At 38.5% G+C, this 23,010-nt stretch overlaps 1 protein-coding gene and 1 pseudogene across 1 annotated transcript; both read right to left on the bottom strand.

Moving 5' to 3' along the window:
• Positions 1–752: 752 nt before the first annotated feature.
• LOC114181311 (uncharacterized) lies at positions 753–1,696 on the bottom strand. Its single transcript, XM_028067732.2, has 2 exons — positions 1,415–1,696; positions 753–1,292 (listed from the first exon to the last, which is right to left on the bottom strand). Exons 1-2 carry the CDS (start codon positions 1,598–1,600, stop codon positions 1,080–1,082), a joined length of 399 nt encoding a protein of 132 aa, XP_027923533.1. The 5' UTR covers positions 1,601–1,696; the 3' UTR covers positions 753–1,079.
• Positions 1,697–8,467: 6,771 nt separating this feature from the next.
• On the bottom strand, positions 8,468–11,685 carry LOC114181678 (receptor-like protein kinase FERONIA pseudogene; annotated as a pseudogene).
• Positions 11,686–23,010: the final 11,325 nt, after the last annotated feature.

The following is a 23,010-nucleotide window of genomic DNA, read 5'->3' as shown; positions in this document are numbered from 1 at the left end:
TTGGGATGGGTCTATTCCTACCTTTCTGCAACAAGTACCGAGAGTGTAGAATCTATAACATCTGATTTTAACTTGTGCTTATTTTTATCCTTCCTCGCATCCATGTTCTTGGAGTAAGAGTATTCGGTTGCATAATCCCTCCAACTAAAACTCTGATTCTTAGGAAACTCTTAATAGACTCCCTTCTGATAGCCATGCGACACAACTCTTTTCATGTAGTAAGCAAGAACACAACTCTTCTCATGTTTTTCTTTTATGTTCTACCGCTAGAAGTCTCTGGACTTTGGCTTCAAGGAATTTTTTTCTGGTTTTAATTCATGTCTAACCATGATATTTTGAGTCTGCTATGTAGTGCAGGTAGTCCCTTGTCAAGGAGATTCATTTAGTCATTATAACCTAATTTATACATATTGTCAGGGTAAACAAAATTTATACGCCAATCAATATAAAATCTTCATAAGTATGATTCTAAAGATAGTTATTTTAAAAATCACCTCACTTATCATACAAGGGAGTCTGCGAATGAATGACGCTGTAAAAACTCTTTACACCCAGTGCATACACTATTAATTTCTAATCGAGTGGAAATTATCAGATCTTTTCTAAAAAGCTTGCATCTGTACCTATAAAAGATACAACCAGAGAACTTCTACAACATCTTAGGTTACTGTTCATGCCTCATCGGTAGTTCACACAATGAATTGCTAAGTTATGGCTTGGAGGTTTGAAGAAAACAATCAAACACTGCACAATTGACAACCTAACAATCTTTTTTCATTCATATTGGGCATAATACCGGAAATGTTCATCTGACACAGCACAACTAAAAAGACGAAATGAAAACAGATTTTGCCGTTTCTTAAACCAAAGGACAAGTATATCATGTAAGTTATGAATTTGCTAAAAGGGAATAGGGAATGAAATCACATTATATCGAAGGACAACAACACAATAACCAAAGGTTGCCAATCAAACTGACTCTCATGACATAATGGCGCAAAATTGCAGATTATGCGAACACAAAATTTCAACTTTCAAAAATCTAAGTTGGGTGTTAAAAAGATGAGCATGTGGAAGACCTACTTCTTAGAAGGCTTCCCTTTCTTTTGAGAACCTTTCCCCTTTGTGTTATCCATTGAAGAATCCATGTTATTGTCCTTTACATTAATGGCACCCTGGCTGAACTCCGGAGACAGTATCTTAGCAATCTCAGGAAAACCAACGGTGTTTCTTCCACGCAACAAAGTTTGCAAATTCTGCTCCCAAATCTTGTCCTTTTTAATACCAGGACTCTGCAGACCAAACATATCATATTAGTAATACCCTAAATTTAACCTCACGAACTAGGAAGCACAGTTATATAATCAAGTGTAAAATAAGATTGGAAATGATGAGTGAGGTAAGGTGAGAGAACCCGGAAATTGTAGAGTTTGATAAACTTCGAGAGAATGAGAGCAACTTCGGAACGAGAGTGGCGAGGGATGCCGAGGAAGGTGCAGAGTTCACTAGAAGACTTGCGGATTTTGGTGTTGCCGGTGCCGGTGATTTCTGCCACCGCTTTCGCCACCGTGGACATGCTCCTCCGACCCAACGAACCCATTTTCGCGATGTGTTATGACTGCTACAACTGTGAGTTCTTCAACAAATCAACACCAGTAAATGAATACTATCAAAAACAAAGAGTGCAGACACAGTTTTGTTAAGTGATGTATTTAATTGAACTTTTTTAAAAGTTACTTTTTTATATAAGATCATCATATAAATTCTAAAAGATTTGTCATAATGTTAATTCTTATATCTATATATATAATAAATAAATAAAAGAAAAAAATTGTTTATTCAAAGTCATAGTCATAAAGCATACATAAACACTCAACTCAACCAATACATTTTAGTCTGTTACTAAAAATATGGATGTGTAGTGTATGTACAGTATTCCTTTTTTCTAATTTACTTACACTTTTTTGTTTAGTTTTTTTTATAAAAGCAATTGCTTTGAATCACTTGTATAAAGGGGTGGATGTTGACTAATATTTTAGGAAAATCAAAATAATATAATAAAAATTCATATATTTAATTATTGTCACTAAGATAAAGATAACGAATACATAATTTAGTAAAATCATAACTATATAAACAAATAATAATTATTGTCATTTATTCTTTTATATTCTTGAACTCATCAATAATTGGACCATAACTAAAATTTTCAACTATTTCTTTTTTGATATAAATAAACAAATTGTCAGCAAAAAATCCATCTTTCATCTTTATTCAGCAATTTTATTTTGATAATCTTCGTTACAAAAAACATTTTTTCTATTATAGTAATAGCTCACCAGTAATTCTTTAAACTTTAAGAAAAAAAAAATTATAATTGGACAATTGAGTCAGTAGTATCATGGTTTAGAATATATGTGAAAAAGTTAAATTTGTCTTGTTTTCATCTTCACACACAGTTTTCCTTTTTATCATTTTTAAAATATGAATTTGTTCTTTTATTTTTCACCAATATATTTTTTTAAGATTAAGACTAAAGAATAATTTGTCATAATCTAATCAAAAATTGAGACGTAAATGCTAAAATAAAATTTCATAATAATCAAGTTACAATTAAAAGTCAATTATGAAAAAACACATAGCACAATATTTTTTCTTTCTATATTCCTAAAATAATCAAGTAAGACAAAAAAAAAAATTTCAAGAATGGAAGAGAACATATAAAAGATAAGAGTAGAGACAACAATTATTTTTCTCTTTAAAGAAAATAAGTAAAATTAAAATATGAGAATAATATGTAAAAAATTCATGAAACAAATACAAAATATCTTAATAATTTTTTTTATTCTTTATTATATTTGATTCAAATTTTATTATCAATTAATATTAAATATTATGATTTATAAATCAAATAAAAAAATTTATTTTATTTTTCTTTGATTCTTAATATACTATACATAATTTAAAAAAGTTTATGGACATTACATTATTTAAAAAATTTCAAAATTTTTAATTACATAAATTATAAAAAAAATTAAATTTTTTGGGCATACATAATTTTAAAAATTTTAAGAATTTTAATTACATAAATTAAAAAAAAAATCAAAATTTTTGGGAGACATGACCATATCTCTTATTATCGTCCGCCACTGCTTGTAAAATATTTTCACATATTATTTTTCAAAAGTGATTTAATTAAAATATATGAGAAGTAATTTCCCAACTAAGTATATATTTAAGAACCCGGAAAGTCGAGCATAAGTTTTTTTTTTTAATCTCATCAACGTGTTCTCTTATTGAATAAAAACTTTTAAGATTAAAAGTAATTAAAAATAATAATATATATATTCATCAATAACCATGTTTTTCAATAGCACTGATAGTTTTTTTTGTTTGAAAAATTTTGTTAACAGAAATACCAAATTTCGTAAAATAAAAACTATATTGATAAAATATTAGGTTTAATTACTATTTTAGTATTTATATTTTGAATTTTGATTTATTTTGATCACAATTTTTCTTTTTATTGAATCAATTCGCATTACGTAGTTTTTTTTTGTCTTTTATGTATATTTTTTTTTGATTCAATTGATTCTTTGTAGTTTTTTATACAGAGTTGTTTTTTATCATTAATATCTTCCTCTAGTCTTGAAAATGTATTTAAAAGTCACAACTAGGTTTATGTATCTATTTATGATGATATAGTAGAGAAAAACGAAGATTATAGAGTTGTGATCTTAGTTCTAAAGGAGTCTATCTTGGATTTGAAGAAAACGGTTTTTGTGAAATTGTGTAACAAAAAAGAAAAAAGAAAAGAGGGTTTGGACTCACATGTAATCATCTTTGAACAATTTTAATGTTGAATTCACAAAGAAATCACATTGTTTTTGTTTAAAGAGTATGGGGACTTTTGAGTCCAAAAAAAAAATATAGTGACCAAAGGAATAACTAAACATATTATTAAATAGATATATGATTACCTTCCAACCAAGGATAATGGCAATTTCACATAATGAATGGCATTAAATGGGTTTAAAGAGTTGTCAATTTGGCCTTGTCCATAGGATTTAGCCTTGACCCACGTGGATTATAGTCCAAAAAGCCTTCAATTTAAAAAGCCTACATGACCAAAAACCCACAAAAATTCTATGGGTCAAGGTCAACCCATGGGCTTCCCTTTTAAACATGTGTTAAACATGAAAAACATATTAATTTTTTAAATATATTATTAAAATTTCAGTTTAGGTCGGCCACTCTCGACAATTGGCCTTGGACCATCCATTTCGTCAATCAACCCAACCCGACAAATATCGGTTGTTAGGATGGCCTACCTTGGGCGTTGGCCTAAGCCGACCCGTCTTTGTTGAAACATCATGATCAGATATTACTAATTTAAATAAAATAAAAACAATGATAGTAATAATTGTGCATTTATTAAAATTTCTTTCTCAAAACGTGGGAAAAAATCATACTTTATTAAATACATCGGAGTTCAAAACCATAAATTCAATTCAATTGACTGATAATAAATCACTATTTATAAAATATTAAATATAATTCATATAAAGGTTCCCATGCTGCCCCACTCCGACCTCTAAACCTCACCAACTCCACATGTAATAGCATATGCTCATGTATTATACGATCATCGCCAAACACAAGCGGATAGGGTGAGCTAGCAACATAAACAATTATTAACCAAAAATAAAGTGTGCACACACTCTCGTTGGGGAACCTCCATCCCCTGATTCCAGAAAACATGGCCACCACCATGTTCGTCCACGTTCTACATTCTGAGATGATGACCTTAAGATATCTTTTGCTGCAACAAGCCACAACTCGTGGTTCCACCTCCACAAACCACAACTTGTAGATACACATGCGGGATTATCCTGTTACGAACCACTATCCGTGACGCCAGGTGGAGTTTCCAATACGAACCACTATTTGTATTCTCAACACAAGATTCGCAAGATCACCGACCACAACTCGTGATTGCCTATTCAAGTGGAGCCAACCTAACGAGCCACAACTCGCATATATCCCATACTCTTCTATTGTTTCCACCGTCTACATTGACCTTGTTCACAAATAATACAAAGGGAATGCTTCGGGATCACTCATATCAGCTTGAGATCAAAGACCACACTAGATTAGTTGGGTTTCACATGGTGAAGCAGCAACTTGAAACCTGTGAACTACATTATGCATACTAAACTTAAAACCAAAACATTTCACTCCTTTAGCGTGATTGAAACCCTAGTTGTTCTACAAGTTTTGGGAATAGTAAGCATTTTGTCATCCTTATCATGATAAATAATGCAATTTCAAAGGGAAGAAAATCAAAATCAAGAAATAAACTTTAATCCCAAACAAACGAAACCCCAAAACTAAGAAAATGTCATATCTCCACCCAAATCATATAAAGCAACTAAATTATCCAACATAATGACAAAAAGTTGTAAGAGCAAAAGTTGTAAAACGAAAGTACTGTAAATTTTTTGTTTATGAAAAATATTACTAGCTAACAAACTAGAGATGAGATGTATGAAGATTCAATGGTGTACTTCTAAAACAATGAATCAAAGCATGAAAAGGTTATGTCAGCCTCGACGATGAGCAATGACGCTAACTATGACCTTGAACGATAACAATGTGCCCAATTGCAGGTCTTGGTGTTGGTGTTGTTTGGCCTCGTGCGAAGAACGACAAGGAGGTGGGAGACGCTATGACTCCAATAACGACCTTTGTGACGACCTTCGTGATGAATCGTACCAATGATGGTAACTCCAATCGACTGGAGGCAAGCGACAATGAGACCCAAGGTTTGTCGTTCACCATCAACATCAAAACCCTAGATTGCCACCACCATCCATCGAAGGAGTAATAACCATTTGGTCGTGATGGAGGATTCAATTTGTGAAAAGGATGATGCAAGTCATGGTTGGGTTTTTTGTGTTCTGTTTGGGTGAATGCAAAGAAGGGAGAAGTTGATTGCAAAAGAGAAGCATAAAAACATGTCTTCTCTGTCTTGATTTGGGGGACGAGAAAGAATAAAACCTAGCGCCTTCTTAAATTCAACAAAAAACGTCCATTCTTAATTTTATTTCCTTAATGCTAGCGTGGAAAAAAATATGATAAAAAATATCCTAAGTCACAGCCATGTCATGGAGTAAGAGAAGTTGTAAAAAATGAGTAGTCATTATATCATTTTTCAAGAGAAATTTGTATTGAGCTCGAAGAAAAAGATGTGCTTTGACTTGATAATAACAACTATAGAGTCTTCTTTGTAACGATTGTTCAAATGTACATAAACCTTATAAGACCAATTAATCTCTTCTTCTGAGACATTATTTGATAAGAATGCACAAACAATGTAGCATTCTCTATGGCTTTTTAACATGTTGATTATAACTACATCCAAAAGGGTTGGGGGAGAGGTTCTTGATTCCACAAATGTCTAACAACAAGAAACATAAACACGTTGAAAAGAAAATATGCCAAATTTTGAAATTCTAATTAAGTCATACATTTTGACTTTTTTTTTCTAGTAAGTAGAATAAGTTTTTATTACTCTTTCTAGCCACTTTTAAGTAGTTTGTTATTTTGGTGGAAAGGTCAATCCTATAAACCTTAGAAGTTAAAAGTTCATAAAATTTATAATAATACCTAGCCTATCTATTAAGGCTTGTCCTTCCTGAGCGGAAGGAAAAGACTATTTGACAAACTCTATAGAAGGCTAGTCCTTCTTCTAGTCGCAATATTAGGTTAAACCATTTGCTATTAAAGTCAAGCAATTTAGCAGCTTTCAGTAAGGTGTAGTAGAACAATATTGAAAAAAAGAATGAAGAGAGAACCATTGATAATAAACAAACAGGTTGGCAAACTCCCAAAAAGAAGAGGAACTTGATCCAAAAGACAAGAGAAAGTTTTCGCAAAGAAAATGTGTCAATGCTTACATAGTTTAAGTTTACATGTGAAAAACATGAGTGAGAATTAAATGATAAATTGGTTAATAAAAACTAAATACAAGTTATTAATATTTAATGTGAGATTCCTAGTGATCTAACATGATAACTTTTTGGAGATTATTTATCACGTGGAAAACTATAATTATTATAAAATATGTAATAAGTGATAAGAAAGAGAAGAATGACAATGGACATAAAGAGTCTCAAAAGAGTGATAAAACAAGTATTTATATCAAAAGAATCTTTATTTTCTACTAAGTTTTCAAAAGTTAACGAATTCTACTTAGTGGATATATTGAGAAAGAGGAGTAAGGTTGAGTTAAATAAAGTCACAAAAAGAATAAAAGAAGTTATTTCTAAAGAGATGGAGAGATAGAAGTTGCATACTAGTTATACTACAACAAAAGTGAAGGTCACAAATGTGGAAGTTATGCAATAAAGACTTATCTTTGCACATAGAACAAGTGGACTGATGACAAGGTAGTATAAATGTCAATATAATTGGACTACAGAAATCAAGATAGGGGTCATGTGTTGGTGTGACATGAGGAGGGTTATGGTGTGGAAATCATCAGACATTTTGAAAAGAGGAATAGACAGAGCTACAATGATGAGCTCTCATACCATAAAAGAAAACCGCAAAGACAATGTAAGACTTATAGCCAAAAACCTCTACCATAAATGGATAACAGATGACTAAAAGGAATAACAAAAAAGTTACACCAGAATTAATTCTAATAATAAATTGCAACAATAAGACAAAAAAAGAAAATAAAAAACAAGTATTGTATATTTGTATAATGAATAAGGATGAATGTAGAATCATGTTTGTTGATCCCAGATAATGATACTTTATTTTGAATAACTGTGTTCTTCCCCTTCTTTTATATACATGTTAGAATCACTTTACAAATAAACATTTTTTACAGTTCACAATCCTTAATGCATTAAGAAATGTTTAATCTCCCTTTCTTAAAGCAGAATCTAACTAGTATATATAGAAAGCTTCGCAACAAGCTTCTTGAAATGTTGAATCTTTTTTAAATGTAACTGCTTGCTTTTGTCCCATGCTTCCTGGTTACAATATGATCATACAAATACTATTTTATGCAGACACAGTATTACCATTACGTTCGATTCGTGTTTCATAACTAAAAACTGCTTAGGTATAGTTTAAAGGTGCAGGTGAAATTATGATACTTGTTTCTGTCAGATCAGAAACATTTTCCTACTCAACAAAACTACAGAAAGATAACGAAATTGGGTGCAACATGACTCCAACCCCATAAAATTATCCGTAATTTTCAGCAATTCATGGTGCGCAGTTCCAAATTACGCATTCAAATCTTTTTATACCCGTCGTCATCATTCGAAAAAATATCATCCCAAACCAAAAAATAAAACACACTAGCTACAAAAACCAGCGAACAAACTACATTATAGTACCAAAAAGCCATGGAGTCATGTTTTACTTCATTTTTTACTTAACAGGCTGATAACAAAAATGTTGAAATTAACATAAATCATCGGAGAGAAAAATTGTTACAATAATTAAACACGTAATCTTGAAATTGGCTTACTTTGCAACCTGTCTTCATTCACAAGAGATAGGAGCAACTTGATTCTGTACAGAGACACCGCAACATCAGAAATATGAAACTAAACACATTAATTTTGAGCTTTAGCAGCAGTAGTAGAAGGTGTTCTCATCTACTCGATTCCCTCAACGTGGTTTTGGGTCAACAATTTCAGAGAAAACCGTCCCAGACATTAATCTATCACTCTCTTTATAGCTGCTACTAAGCTCCTCGCTGCTGGTACTCACACTCACCACACTCGTTCCACTACTCTTGTTAAAATCCGAAACCTGACCCACACTTGTTCCACTACTAAACAAATCTTCGTTACCTTCCTCTCTTCGTTCATTACCCGGCTCACCACCAACCACGTTATCATTATCGCGCTGTTCCGCGCTCTCTTGCAACTGCAACGCAAACTCCAGCATCCAAACGACGTCGTTCATCGACGGCCTCTGCGTTCCATCGTCCAACAAACAACTCACCCCAATCTCGCAGAACTTCCTCAAGCACTCTGGTGCGATCCGACCCTTCAATGTGGGGTCCACAATCTGCGCAATGGTCCCGTTTTGGTAACAGTATCTCGCCCAATCAGCCAGTGACACCTGTTTCTTCTCCGCGGTGCGGATCAGAGGCGGACGAGCGCAGAGTAACTCAAACAACACCACGCCGAACGAGTACACGTCAGACTTTTCCGTCAATTGCTGTCGTTTGTAATACTCTGGGTCTAGATACCCAATGCTGCCCTTCACCACGGTGCTCACATGGGCCTTTGACATGCCCGTGGGCCCAATTCGGGAAAGCCCGAAGTCTGAAACCTTGGCCACCCACTTATCATCCAACAAGATGTTCGTGGTTTTCACGTCGCGGTGGATGATCGTGTGCTTCGCGCCGGTGTGGAGATAGTGCAGCCCACGTGCGGCGCCGATGCAGATCTTCAGGCGCTCCTTCCACGGGATAGCGGGGTTGTCCGTGTTGTAGAGATGGTCGCGTAGGGTGCCACGTGCCATGAAGTCGTAGATGAGGATCATCTCGTTCATCTCGTTGCAGTATCCGATTAGGGACACGAGATGAAGATGGCGGAGCTGCGAGAGCATCTCGATCTCATTCATGAACTCGTGCGCGCCCTGCTGTGAACCCGGTTTGAGGCGCTTGATGGCCACCGGGGTGGAACCGCCGTCGATGTAGCCCTTGTACACGTGGCCGAATCCCCCGGCGCCGACGATGAAGACGTCGTCGAAGTTGTTGGTGGCGGCTTTGATCTCCACCAGGGAGAAGTGGCGGCAGAGATCGGACGGTAGAGAGGAGTTCGTGTTGGTTGACTTGGTCGTTGTGAAGGACAGTGGACCCCACTTGGAAGTCGCGGAAGACTTTGACTTGTTGTAATCTTTTGGCTTTGTGGTTCTCTTGCGTCGGAAAAACACGACAAGGAAAACGATTATCAAGATCAAAACGAAGCCAGACACCACCCCTGCTATGGCTCCAATAATCGCCGTTGAGCTTCCGCTCCTGGTCTTTCCTTTTTGAATGGGAATGTTGTTCTGTGGAGTCTGAACCGGGTCCGGGTTGGGACCGGCTAGGTTGTTCGAGCCGGCTTCACTGATTTTGAAGATCTCAAGACCGTTCAGGAAGGCGTCTGCGTATTTCGAATCCACATTGCTTCCGTAAGGCTGCATTTGAAGCGAGAGATTAAACTTTTTCTGAGCACCGTTCTTCGGAATAAAAATGGCATAGTTTTTATGCACAGCGAGACCCTTTTGTTTCTGGCTCCATTTCATTACATCTGCACGGTCGTCAGCCAACATGCTTGCTATGTAAATGTGGAACTGCCTGTTACCGATGTCATTAATATTGGGATCAAGCTCGCAGAAGTGGAGCCTGAGAACGTAAATGAAGCCAGCATCAACGGGGAACTCCCAAGTGAGGTTGCTCATTTTGTTCAGAGTGGCGTTTGTGCCCATGCTACGCGCTGTTCTGAACAGTTCCTTTGGTGCCAAGTAATCGGGATTCACTGTTATGTTCATTTTCCCATCCAAGTCAGCTGGTAGATCATCATTCCTTGGATTGTGTTTGATAAAATAGCCTTGTTCGTCAGCCCAATCCCTGAACAAACCGGTGTCGTTTTGTGGTGGGATTTCTTGTCCTCCGGCTTTGATTCTATACTCAGTCTGAAGAGCAAAGCTGGTTCCAAGGCTGTACAGCGTGTTACTGTCGATGAACGTGAAGCCTGTGTCATTTACTGTGTAATATAAATCGGTCGGCATGGAAAGCACCTCGATTCCATTGATGAAAGCGTAGGAGTTTGGATGCGAGGGAGTGAAGGTGAGGATAAGCCTCTCACCGTCGTTGACGTTGACCACGTATTCTTTGAAAATAGTGTCGGTGGCTTGAGCGTCGGCGTTGAGAGAGGCGTTGAAATCGTTGAGGAGAGTAAATTGGTTGGATTTAACGGTGAAGGATGCTTGGATGCGGGGAAAGGAAGGGTAGTCTGCAGGGTAGAAGAAGAGACGAACGAATTTGGTGCCTGCGGAGACTGGAAAGGAGTAATTGAATTGGGAACGGGACAAGCGTGCGGTGGAGAAGGGTATTTGATTGGTGGGAGGAGACTGTGTTGTAGCCTTGTCTGAAACGGTGGCATGTTGGGAAGATAAGTACTTTGTGTCTGCGTCGCCGATCCACGTTCTTTGACCGTCAGAGGAGTTTCCGGTGGTGCCGCAATTGATGGTGAAAACTTCCTCGGGGGTGTAGGCTTGGAGGTGTGTGGTGAAGTGTAGAAGGAGGAAGAAGAAGAGTGTTAAGGAGAAGGGGAAAGGGAAGATGGTCATGGTTTGCAGTGAGAAAAGAAAACTGAACAAAAAGTCAGTGAAACTATGAAGACTTCGTACATATTATGGTGATTGATGGTGGCTCGGGGTAGTTGCTAGGAAGCACGGGAGATAGTGTTGCCAGTGGAAGACGATTGCGACGACTACTGTGTGGCGAAATATGATTCTTGCCTTCGTTGCAGTTATCTCTTTTTGACCACTTCAACTTTGATACACAAAGTTCCACGGTTTTGGTTATACAAGATTGAAAATGTTTTACAAACCTTACTTGAAAGAAAGGGAAAACAAAACAAAGATTAGGGTACGATAATTTCAGCTTAGTGCTTTGTCTTGTCTATACAATTACTAAGCTTTTGTTCACATGCTTAAAGAATAATCCTTTCTTTCTAGAATTTCTTTTGGATCTTTGCTAGTCAGTTTCATTAGAAAATTAAAAATATCATTGAAAATTATCAAAACGAAAATTAAAAAAAAATCATAAATATTGATTCTTTTATTAATTACGTGAAAGTGAAGTTGTTATTTGTTACAAGGCCTCCTGAATTAAAGATAAATTCCAACCTCAAACATGTATTAGTCAAATTATCTCATTTTTTTTATAATTTTCTAATCATATAAAATATTATTTTAAAGAACAGTAACATGTTACGTTCCTTTCATGCAGATGTTTTTTTTACATCACTCATGCATGGCGATGTGATTCATAATCATTCTAAACAATAGCGCAATTTGTCCATTTGATTAATTATATCCTGTTATTTTTTGTCAAAAACATTACATTAGGTTGATGGTAAGTGATACGTTTTAACAAAATTTATCATTAAGAATTAATACTATGAGATATTATTTTTAGATTGTAAATAATAGTGTGGTAACATCTATAACATCATCCTTTTGTCTTCTAATATTACTTATCTTGTGATGCCTAAGTGAAGGGTGGATATCATTTGGACAGTGTTGTACTCTAGTGATGGTGGCACTAATAAAAAACATTACAATAATTGAATGTTCTATTCAAATATGGACTTTACCCACTTGTTGTTCTTCACAAGACTCCATGGTGGAATCCATTTTCTTCGTCATGTCACTTCAAGATTTTTAAAATCATAGTTTTCCACAATATTTTATTCCAGGTATGAATTTTTCTAAGCACAACAGGCATGTCAAAGAAGTAACCATGATTCAATAACCTATTAAAAGGGACACTAAATCTATTAAAACGGACACTAATTGCTGAATTTGACCATTGAAAATACATGACAAGTAGTTTCTTTAATATATATTATTAGGCTGTTTTTTTAAAAAAAAAAATAGATAGATTTGAAATAAGTTATATAATAAAAGGAAGTTAGGTTTTAAAACACGGTTTTGTTTTTGTTATTCACTTTATGTAATTACTAATTTAGTTCCTTGTTTGAATATTATTTTTTATTTCAATATTTAAAAATTATTCATTTTTATTTCTACATATGTATTTTAAATTTATTTTAGTTCTTATATATATATATATATATATATATATATATATATATATAATTTTAATATCTGCTTTGGATATAAGGGTTAGGCGTCCACTTAAACACTTGACTTGTTTGTCTCTTCTTTGCTTCAGGTCTCTCTGTTTGGTGTCGTTTTCTCATGCTCCAGAATGCTCATTTGGTTTTTTCAATTAATGTTGTAATAAATGCAAAGTAAAATTTCTTACTAACTTACCTTGGAGCTCTATTTATAGTTTTTTATATGGACTTAGATTAGGGTTTAATTAATTGAGGCCTAATTGCTTTTTAAACTTTGATTACTAGCTTGATTTACCTTAATTACACAGATCCATATGATTACTAGCTTTGCCGCCCAATCGACGAGGTCGTGCGGTCACATATCACTCGATCATGACTTTGTCCCCTAATTGTTGGATGAGAATGGAAGTCATGGTCGGTGTTGCCAAGCTCGACGTTGTACCACCACACTTGTTTAGGAAGTGGATGGTTTGCTTTCAAGGAGAATAAAAGCATCCAAGAAGGGCCTCAGTGTGATTTTCAATTTGTTGTTGACAAAGCAAATGTGGTCATGGACCTGCTCTATTAGGCCATGCAGCCTGGTGTCGATCGATTGTTGACCCACTAATATCACTCTAGAGAAATTGCCACATCAATGAGCCATGACTTTAAACCTCAACCGTTGAATCGCAAGACAACCAACAATGTGGCATTGGACATGTGGCTTTGTGCTGATCACTGTTGTGCAAATTTCTTTTAGTTTTACTATTTAAAGTCACGGACGGACTAAAGAAAATTCATGTATCGGAACGAAAAAAAAATGCCTTTTAAATTTAAGAACTAAAAGGATAAAAATTGTTAAACTATAACAACCAAATGCAAGGACGGTCCTTTGAAGGACCGAGGGGAGCCTCGACTCCCCAAACCTTTTTTTTTTAATTTATATATATTTTAAAAATATTTTAATTTTTTTTATATATTATTTTATTATTTACATTAATTTAGTTTAAAAAAATAAAAATGTGAAAATTACGTTTTTTTCTCTTATGTTACTTTTTGTTCTCTTTTATTTGGTTTTTTTTTTGTACTTCTCTTTTTCACTTCTTCTTTCTATCTCAATTTTTACCCTTAGTCTCTCATCATTTTCTAAATCAAATTGCACCAAGGCGAAATTAAGGAGTTAAGGAACATTTTGGACTAAATAATTTTTTCATTTTAGTAGGTTGATTTTTTACTCCTTTTTTGTTCGAAGCAATATGTTTTTCTTTTGTATGTGACTTTTCTACATTATATACAAATCTCTAGTTGTTATAGATAATAAAATCATGACCTAATTATTGATCGAACTCTTCTTTGTGTAGATAAAGTTATTTTAGGCTTTGAAGTTGTATAAGGGAAGAACAATATTAAGAATCTACTCTAAGGTAAGGAAAGTTAATCATTCAAAAGTTGTTAGTTTTCTTAAAATATTGAGTTTTGATTTTGAGATTTAGTTCGGGGTATTCATAATCTTTTCTTTTCCTAAATAGGTGAGAAGTGACAAATTCATATTAGAAAAATTATGATAAGGAGTAAAAAGATTGATTATTTTTTCTAGAGGAACACTTGTGATGATGATAAAAAAAAATGTATCTACGTCAATTAAACTTAAGAAACTTCATGAGAATCCAAGAATTAAAGAAAATGAAAAATAACTCTCTAAAATTCCTAGAGTTACATATAATGAATTTGAAAATTTTAGAACGTGATTCATGATTCAGGGAAGCGTCCTCAAATTTGACAATACCTACCAAATCAAATTGACGAAGTACAAAGGAATTATATAAAATGTGATCCATATCATGACTCTTCCCGTTTCTATAGCTACTATAACTGAAAGATATTTTTCTATAATGAAAATAAATAAGAATAGATTGAGAAATAAGATGGAAATTGAATTCTTACCAAGTAGCATGTTAATCTATATTGAAAGAGATATTGTATTAAACTTTAGTTCTAGTTCAATTATTGAAGATACATTTGTTTGTTTTGAGTAAAGAAAATGATGAGAGAAAATGATTTTTTTTTTTAATTAGAAAAAATAATTTATAAATAAAAAATATATCTTGACCCCCTTAAAATTTTATCCAAATTCGACCACTAGATATTTATCTTTTTTAAAGTAATTTAAGATTACTATTTATTTAAATCAAGTTGTTTATAAATCACGACTTCAATTACAAAATTAGAAGTCGTAATATTAGATATAAGTTTTTTATTGACATGAAACAAAATAATATTTTAAAATGCAAGTGCTTTTACTAAATTATGCTTTATGATATTATTTATATATTTCATATTTTATTTATGTTTTAAATTTAAAAACAATACTGGGTTTTTTTTTCGTATCTAAATTATTTTAAAAAATTATATTTCGTACTTAAACCAAATTATATATTTATTTTATTTCTATAATTTATGAAACTAACGTAAAATATCTTTATAACAAACAAAAATTGTTTTTTAAGTGACAAATAGACTTCGAGGACTAATATAACTTTCACGGTGATTATGCGTAACATTATATTTATAAATTATAAAAATGATAGATGTACATGATCGATACTATTTTAGTGTAAAATCAGATGATCTCAAGAACCTTCTGTATCGAACTTCTTTCTGTTCCTCTTCGGACTCCTCCTGGGTCTCCCTGTCGTCTGCACTCCAAGGGCGGGGTACCTGCAGGCACTCCAACGCTCAAGTCAAATAGTGATTTGATATGAGGTGTAATTAGTAAAGTGAGAAAAGCATCCTTTTACGTGTTCACTAGGTCTTAATTTATACTACTCTCTTGACGGACCTGCTATTATTATTTGCGGGCCGTTTGTATTCGAGGATCCACTCTTCCCTTTTTGACTAAGTTTATACGCGTCGGTTCTTTTCTTTTTGACTGAGATTGTATGTTATATCTTTCTCAAAGATCGACTCTTTCATTTTTGAGATTTGTCCGTCTGTACTTCTCCAAATATCAACTCTTTCCTTTTTGGGATTTGTCCGTCTGTACTTCTCCAAATATCAATTTTTTCCTTCTCGGGGTTTGCCTGTATGTACTTCTCCAAATATCAACTCTTTCCTTTTTTGGGTTTGCCTGTTTGTACTTCTCCAAATATCAACTCTTTCCTTTTTGGGGTTTGCCCGTCTGTACTTCTCCAAATATTAACTTTTTCCTATTTGTTCGTATGTACTCCTCCAAATATAAACTCTTTCCTTTTTGGTTGAGATTGCGCGTTGTTTCTCTGTACCTCTGTGCCATAATCCCATTTTCCATCTGTCACATCATTGGGCCGGGATGTACATAGTCAAAAGGGGGCGGGATATACCCTATCATCACACTTATTGGATCCTCTTTGTTGTGTTGGAAAAAAAGTGAAAAGTAGGTACTCCAATGACTAGGCCACAGCGAGAGTGCCCCATACTTGGGCTGGGGTGATCCCAGCCATTTCTGTGTCATTGGACCGGGATTTACCCGGCCATACACCAACAAAAGAGATATACAATTTAATTTAAAGACAAAAAAATATTTTTAAAAATAATTTAAGAACGAAAAGTGTATTTAACTCTAATTAAATTGCATCATCTGAAAAGTTAGTTAAAAAGGATTTTTTTCATGAATAAATTTTACTAAATAAAGATTGAGTTTAAATAATATTAAAATGAATTGACTTATATACGAACAAAATTGCTTTTTTATACATGAAAATAAAAAAACTTTAAGCGTCCAATTCGATTGAAAAATGGCTCGAATAAGTTAAAGGTTCATACTAAACAACCATTTTGCTAATTTGTTTATTTCTTCAAATCTGACTTTTTGTTAGCTTACAAGCTTAATTGTTTTTATATATCTATATCTATATGCGTATTTTTTTTCAAAGCTGAATTTTCTAGATTTATTTATTTTTATATAGAATTCATTTCACTCATAACTACTATCACTTGGCTCCAAACATAATTACTAATATTCATATATATATATATATATATATATATATATATATATATATATATATATATATTATCACTTTCAAAGTTCTTATCGGTACATCATGCATACATGATGCAAGAATCAAAGATTAAGTAAGTGACAAATGCTATGAGAAAAAGAAAAAGAAAAGTACACAAGAGGTTATTATACCTTAGGTTGTTACATATTGTTTCGGGGTAGGGACCAAGAGCATACTCAGAGAACCTCCTCTAACTTACTCCACTCTTCGCTATAGCTGCAACTTCAACAAGGTCCACTCCTTAGCTCGATCGGTTGGGATGACGATCGGGGGTACCTGTCTAAAGGACTCCGATGCTTAAGTCAGTAATGAGCCGATCGGTGTATCAGTGTAACTGCTGTAATAAATGCGAATTAAAGATCCTTACCAACCTACCTTTGGGCCCTATTTATAGTTTTCGGTGTGGGCTTGTGCTTAAGGTTCCTTAATTACGGCCCAATGACCCCTTAATCAAGATTACTGACTCGTTTATCGTTAATTAACCCGATTGACTGGTTGTTCGACTGCTCGACCGATGGCCGCTTGACTGGACTAGTTGTGTCTTATTTTTAACGTGAACGACTCGTGTATGGCTGATCGACCGACGGACGCATGTAAAGGACTACGCAAGTCTGAAGAGATTGATCAACCGACGGTTGGTCTATTGATTTTCCTTTGTTATGTTTAGGTGCTGCTCGTGGTTGTCCGATCGACCTGTGTGCCATTAGGGATCAGAGTCACTCGATTAGGTGTTACCGATGGATCGATGGGCCTGAACGTGGCTTTTGACTTATTGGTTTAACCGTTTGCCCGATGGTCCAACCGTTTGTTCACCAGCCGTTCGACCGATACTCTTTTAACGATGTTATGTGATTTAATGGTAGAGCCGATTGGCCGACAGTCCTACAGTTTGTTCACCAGCCGTTCGACTGATAGTATTTTAACGATGCTATGTGGTTTATTGGTAGAGCCGATAGGCCGATGGGACATACAGTACACAAGCCCCCCCAGCCTCGAGCGATGGAAATGAAGCGAGGAGGTTTACCAGGACCGTAGAGCCGATTGACCGACAACGTCTCTCAACGATTATCTTGCGTCGTAGATTGTGCCTGACAGTTATGATTTGAAGCGTCGCGAAGTATGGGCCGCTGATCTGCGCGTGATCGTATGGTTCTGAGGCTGCCACGTGTCGTAGGGTCCCCCTATAAATAGGTCTGTGTGACTGTTGTTATTTTCACGCTTTCCTCTCTCTTTCTAGCCGAGCCTCCGATCGAATTCTTCTATTTGCAGGTAAAAAAAATATGTCCTCCGGTGCATCGAGTTCAGATGGTTTGTTGGGTGGGGCGGTCGGGACGTCTGGGGGCGCCGGGTCGATCTCCGCCTTGTTCAGCTCTTCTGACTTGGGGACTTCGCTTGGGGGAGTATCAAGCTCAACGGATTATCCCATCATGCTCAGCGGCAGCCCGGAAGCCGAGCAACCGGTTGCCGAGGCGTTGGATCAGGTCGTGGCTTCAGACAAGAGTGGGGACGTTATAAGTATTGACGTTCGCGACGAGGGGGAACAAGCTAATCTGCCAGAGATACAGGGGTACGATTGGGCCCCTTATGAGCCGCGCACGCATGCGACGAGGTTCCAGTGGGGCAATGACCTTGGTGATCTGGTCGAGCGAACCAAAATCTTTGGCGACGAAGTGGAGGACGGGCTCCTTCGGGTTAAGGTGTGTGCCAGCAACGAGAGGGTTTGCCACGGGAAGGGAGCGACGAGGCTAGAGTTCTTCTACGTCTACGCTTGCCTCTTCCACGACTTGGGTTTGACTGTGCCGTTTGCCGAATGGCAAATGGCAGTCCTTCGTCATATTCAATGTGCGTCGACCCAAATACACCCGAACGCCTGGGCGTCGATGCAAGCGTTCGACGTTCTATGCCGAGCGGCCGGTCTGACAGCAACCATGCCCTTGTTCCTTCACTTCTACAAGACTCGACCGACGACATCGAAAGGTTGGGTTTCTTTTCTTGGGGCGAACAAGTGCTTGCTCACCCTTTACCTTGCTTCCTACAAGGGTTTCAAGACCGGCTTTTTTAAGGTCGCAATTCCCGGTAAAGGAAGGAAGTACATTTTTGATGAGGAGAATTGGCCGAAGTTCCCCTTGTACTGGACGGCGTTTCCTCCTGCTACCGATCCTTGGGCCGAAGAGCGGTTGACTCCTGCCGAGTGGGTCGACCTGGCCGTCCTCAAGACCCTACCCGACAAGATCCCCCCGCGGCCGCTGATCCAGTGCCTCCGCTCCCCGGATTTGCCGAGGGCGGTTTATGGTTAGTTGTTCTGATCTTCTCGATCGTCATATTGGTTGCAATTAACTTATTCGTTTTGTTATTGTTTCGCAGATATCATGGCTCGGACAACAGTCTCCAATGCTGAGTTTTTGGCTCGCGCCAAGACTCGTCGAAGAGAAGAGGATGCTGCTGAGGAGGTCGCCCCCCTCCAGAGCGTCCCCGCTGCCCCTTCGACAGCCCCTACTCCTGCCACCATTGCGCCGACCGACGCCTCAGGCGTCGCCCCAAGGCCCTGCTTCGTCGTGAAGGCCCCCGGTTCCGCCGCTGCTGGCGTTGTAGTGGATAAAGGCAAAAAGTCTAGAAGGGATGACTCTCCCACCGGCCGGTCGTCCAAGAGGAGCAAGAGGGCCGAAGCTTCTGGATCACTGGCTACCGCCCTCCTTGACAACGAAGTTCGGCTCGACGAGGAGGTCTCCTTTCACTTGGGGCCTCGCGTCAAGGAAATGTTGAAGGACGTGTCCGAGGAGGAGGCTCTCCGAACGACCGGGGAACTGACCCTCAAGCTTGCTGCAATTTACACCAAGTTTCCCCATCCTAACCGGAGTAGGATGGAGAGCCTGGAGAAAGAGCTCGCAGTAGCGAAGGTGGAGCTCCGAGAGGTGAAGGCCTCAGCGTCGGACCTGAAGATCCAGTTCGACCGGCTCAACGGCATAAAGGCTGAGCATGCCAAGTGCGCCGGTCTGCTGAAAGCTGCCGACGATCGGGCGAAGGCGGAGCAAACGAAGGCGAATGAGGCTACTGAGGAACTTTGCAAGCTTCAACGGCGCTTTGACGATTTGTCGTTGGAGCATCTGGCCACCGCCAGATCGGCTACCAGTTGGCAAAAGAAGGCCAAGGAGTATCAAGCGGAGCTGCGGGTCGCTGATGAGCAAGTTTTTGCTCAATATGAAGCAGGTTTTCAGAGTGCCATTGATCAGGCTGCCTTCTACTACAACTGTTCCCCCGACCGGTTCGACGTACATCTGGGGGTGGTAGATGGGAAGCTTGAGAAGGTCTTTGAGCGGCTGGACGAGGTGAATGATCCACCTGCCGATTGTTAATTTTAAATTTCCTTGTGTATTGACATAACCGATCGAACCCGATCGACCATTCGGTTGATCGCGTTCGATCGGTTATTAGGCCATTTTTTGACAAACACTTATATGTAAATATTAGACGCCTTTTATTTATTTTGCCTGCTCGCTTTTATCTCGATCAAGCATTTTCTTTTGTTTCTTGTTTTGCGTTGGCGATCGGCCATATTTCTTTTATCGTTCCACGCTGGCGGTCGGCAAATTTTCTTTTATCGTTCCTCGCTGGCGATCGGCTATCTTTTCTTTTATCGTTCCTCGATGACGATCGGCTATCTTTTCTTTTATCATTCCTCGCTGACGATCGGCTATGTTGTTGTTTAACTTAAGTTATTTTTGTTGATTAGCTACGCCTAATATCGGACCAGTCGGACCTTTGTTTGCGCGTTCAATTTTTATTGCTTAGATCGCAGGTATCACACCTCGATCGGTTTGGACATCTCGTATCACTTACGTACCCATGGGGTTAATCAGATCGCTTAGATTGGTGCTGACAAAGCGGGACTTCCTCTTGGAAGTTCGCGCCTCGATCGGTCAGGCTTTGTTCCGGTCCCATAGGGAGCCCCGTCGTTCAGTTTGTTAGGTGAAGTTGCGTGAAGCGCTCATTTTATTCATAGTCAACTATAATACATTTTTAGGTGCGACGCGTTCCATGTGTTTGGTATTTCTCTACCGCTCAAGTATTCCAGCCGATAGGCTCCGTTCTGCAGGCTTTCGGTCACGCAGAACAGGCCCTCCCAGTTGGGTGCTAACTTTCCTTGTGCTGACTTTTTTCGCGCTTCATTCGTCTTCCTCCACACTAAGTCTCCTTGGATGAAGCTCTTTGGTTTAACCTTCGCGTTATACCTCCTTGCCACCATCCTCTTGCATGCTTCAGCTCGCACGGCCGCTCTCTCTCTACGCTCGGTCGTCCAGTCCAATTCCTCGCGCAGGCGTCCACAGTTTATCTCGAGATCTTGCATGTCCCGCCGAAGAGTTGGCTCCCCCACTTCAACTGGTACCATAGCGTCTGTTTCGTACGTCAGATTGAAGGGAGACTCCCCCGTCGTCCCGTGCGGGGTGCACCGATAGGCCCAAAGGACCTGCGGCAGCTCGTCCACCCATGCTCCTTTGGCTTCTCCCAACCTTTTCTTCAACTCCGCAATTATGATCTTGTTCATGGCCTCAGCCTGACCATTGGTCTGGGGATGCTCAACCAAGCTGGTCACGTGGCGTATCCCCACTTGCTTATAAAAGTCCTTCAGCTTCTTGTCGATAAACTGATGGCCGTTATCGGTGATGATTGTGTGGGGAAGGCCGAAGCGGCATACTATGTTTCGCCAGACGAAGGAATGGACCTGCCGAGCGGTGATGTTAGCTAGGGCCTCTGCTTCGACCCACTTGGTTAAATAGTCCACTGCGATGAGTATGAACTTCTTTTGCGCTCTGCCGACAGGGAAAGGCCCGACGATGTCCATTTCCCACTGTGCGAACGGCCAAGGGGTTGTCAGGCTATGCAACTCGGTTGGAGCCCTCTTAACATCGTTTCCATGGGCTTGGCATCTTTCGCATTTGCGTATCATGACTTCGCAGTCCTGTTCCATGGTCGGCCAATAATAACCCGCTCGGAGTATCCTTGCTTTCATCGTCCTCCAACCGGTGTGCATTCCACAAACGCCATTGTGGACCTCGTTCATGACGTACTCGGATTCTTCTTCCGATAGGCACTTGAGGAGCGGCGCTGTGAAGACCCTCTTGTATAGATCTTCTCCGATGATCACGAATCGGAGTGCTCGTCGTCTCTCCGTCGGTCTCACTTCTTCTCCCGCCTCGCACCTCCCCTATCCAATCTGCCGACCGGTCTGCTGCAGCGCATTCCCCTGCTGAGAGTCTCGTCAGGGTTTGCCTGATGATTGTTTTCAACTGGCCCTTCACTTTTCCTTCCGCCAGCTTAGATAGCCTATCGGCTCTGGTATTTTCCGCTCGGGGGATGTGGTGGATAGTATTTCTTCGAACTCCTTCATGGCTTCGACCACCTTGTGATAGTACTGGAGTAGTAGGTCATCCTTAATATTCACCCTGTACCTGCCCGACCACGAGCTTCGAATCGGTGTTGCACTTCAATCTCGTCGCTCCTAGGTCTTTTGCTAGCCTTAGCCCGGCGATCAGCGCTTCGTATTCTGCTTGGTTGTTCGAGGCTTTAAATTTGAACTGTAGGGAGTACTCAACCGTGAAGCCGCTCGACCCCTCAATGACGATTCCCGCTCCAGCATTGCGTTTGTCCGATGATCCGTCGACAAATAGAATCCATGTTTGCCCAGACGAGGGGATCGATCCGTGGAGTTCGGCTGCAAAGTCTGCTAAATGTTGTCCTTTGACAGATCCCCTGGGTTCGTACTTTAGCCCGAACTCGGATAACTCGACTGACCAGGCGATCATTCTACCGGCCAGGTCGGGCTTCCGGAGTATTTTTGCTATGGGATGATCGGTGTGGACGATCACCTGGTGACTCTGGAAGTACTGACGCAATCGGCGTGCGGCTGTCAATAGCGCCAAGGCTATCTTCTCTATTAACTGATACCTCGTTTCTACGCTCTGCAACACCCGACTGATAAAATAAACAGGCCGTTGCTCCGGGATTTCTTGTATTAAGGTCGCGCTGATCGTGTCGTCTAACACCGACAGGTATAACTGCAGGGGTAATCCTTCTACCGGTCGGCTCATTATTGGGGGGCTGCT

Source organism: Vigna unguiculata, chromosome 4 (genome assembly GCF_037176805.1).
Source record: "Vigna unguiculata cultivar grain cowpea cultivar isolate G323 ecotype 2 chromosome 4, ASM3717680v1, whole genome shotgun sequence".
NCBI classification, from domain to species: Eukaryota; Viridiplantae; Streptophyta; class Magnoliopsida; order Fabales; family Fabaceae; genus Vigna; species Vigna unguiculata.
This window is presented reverse-complemented; position numbering and strand designations above follow the sequence as displayed.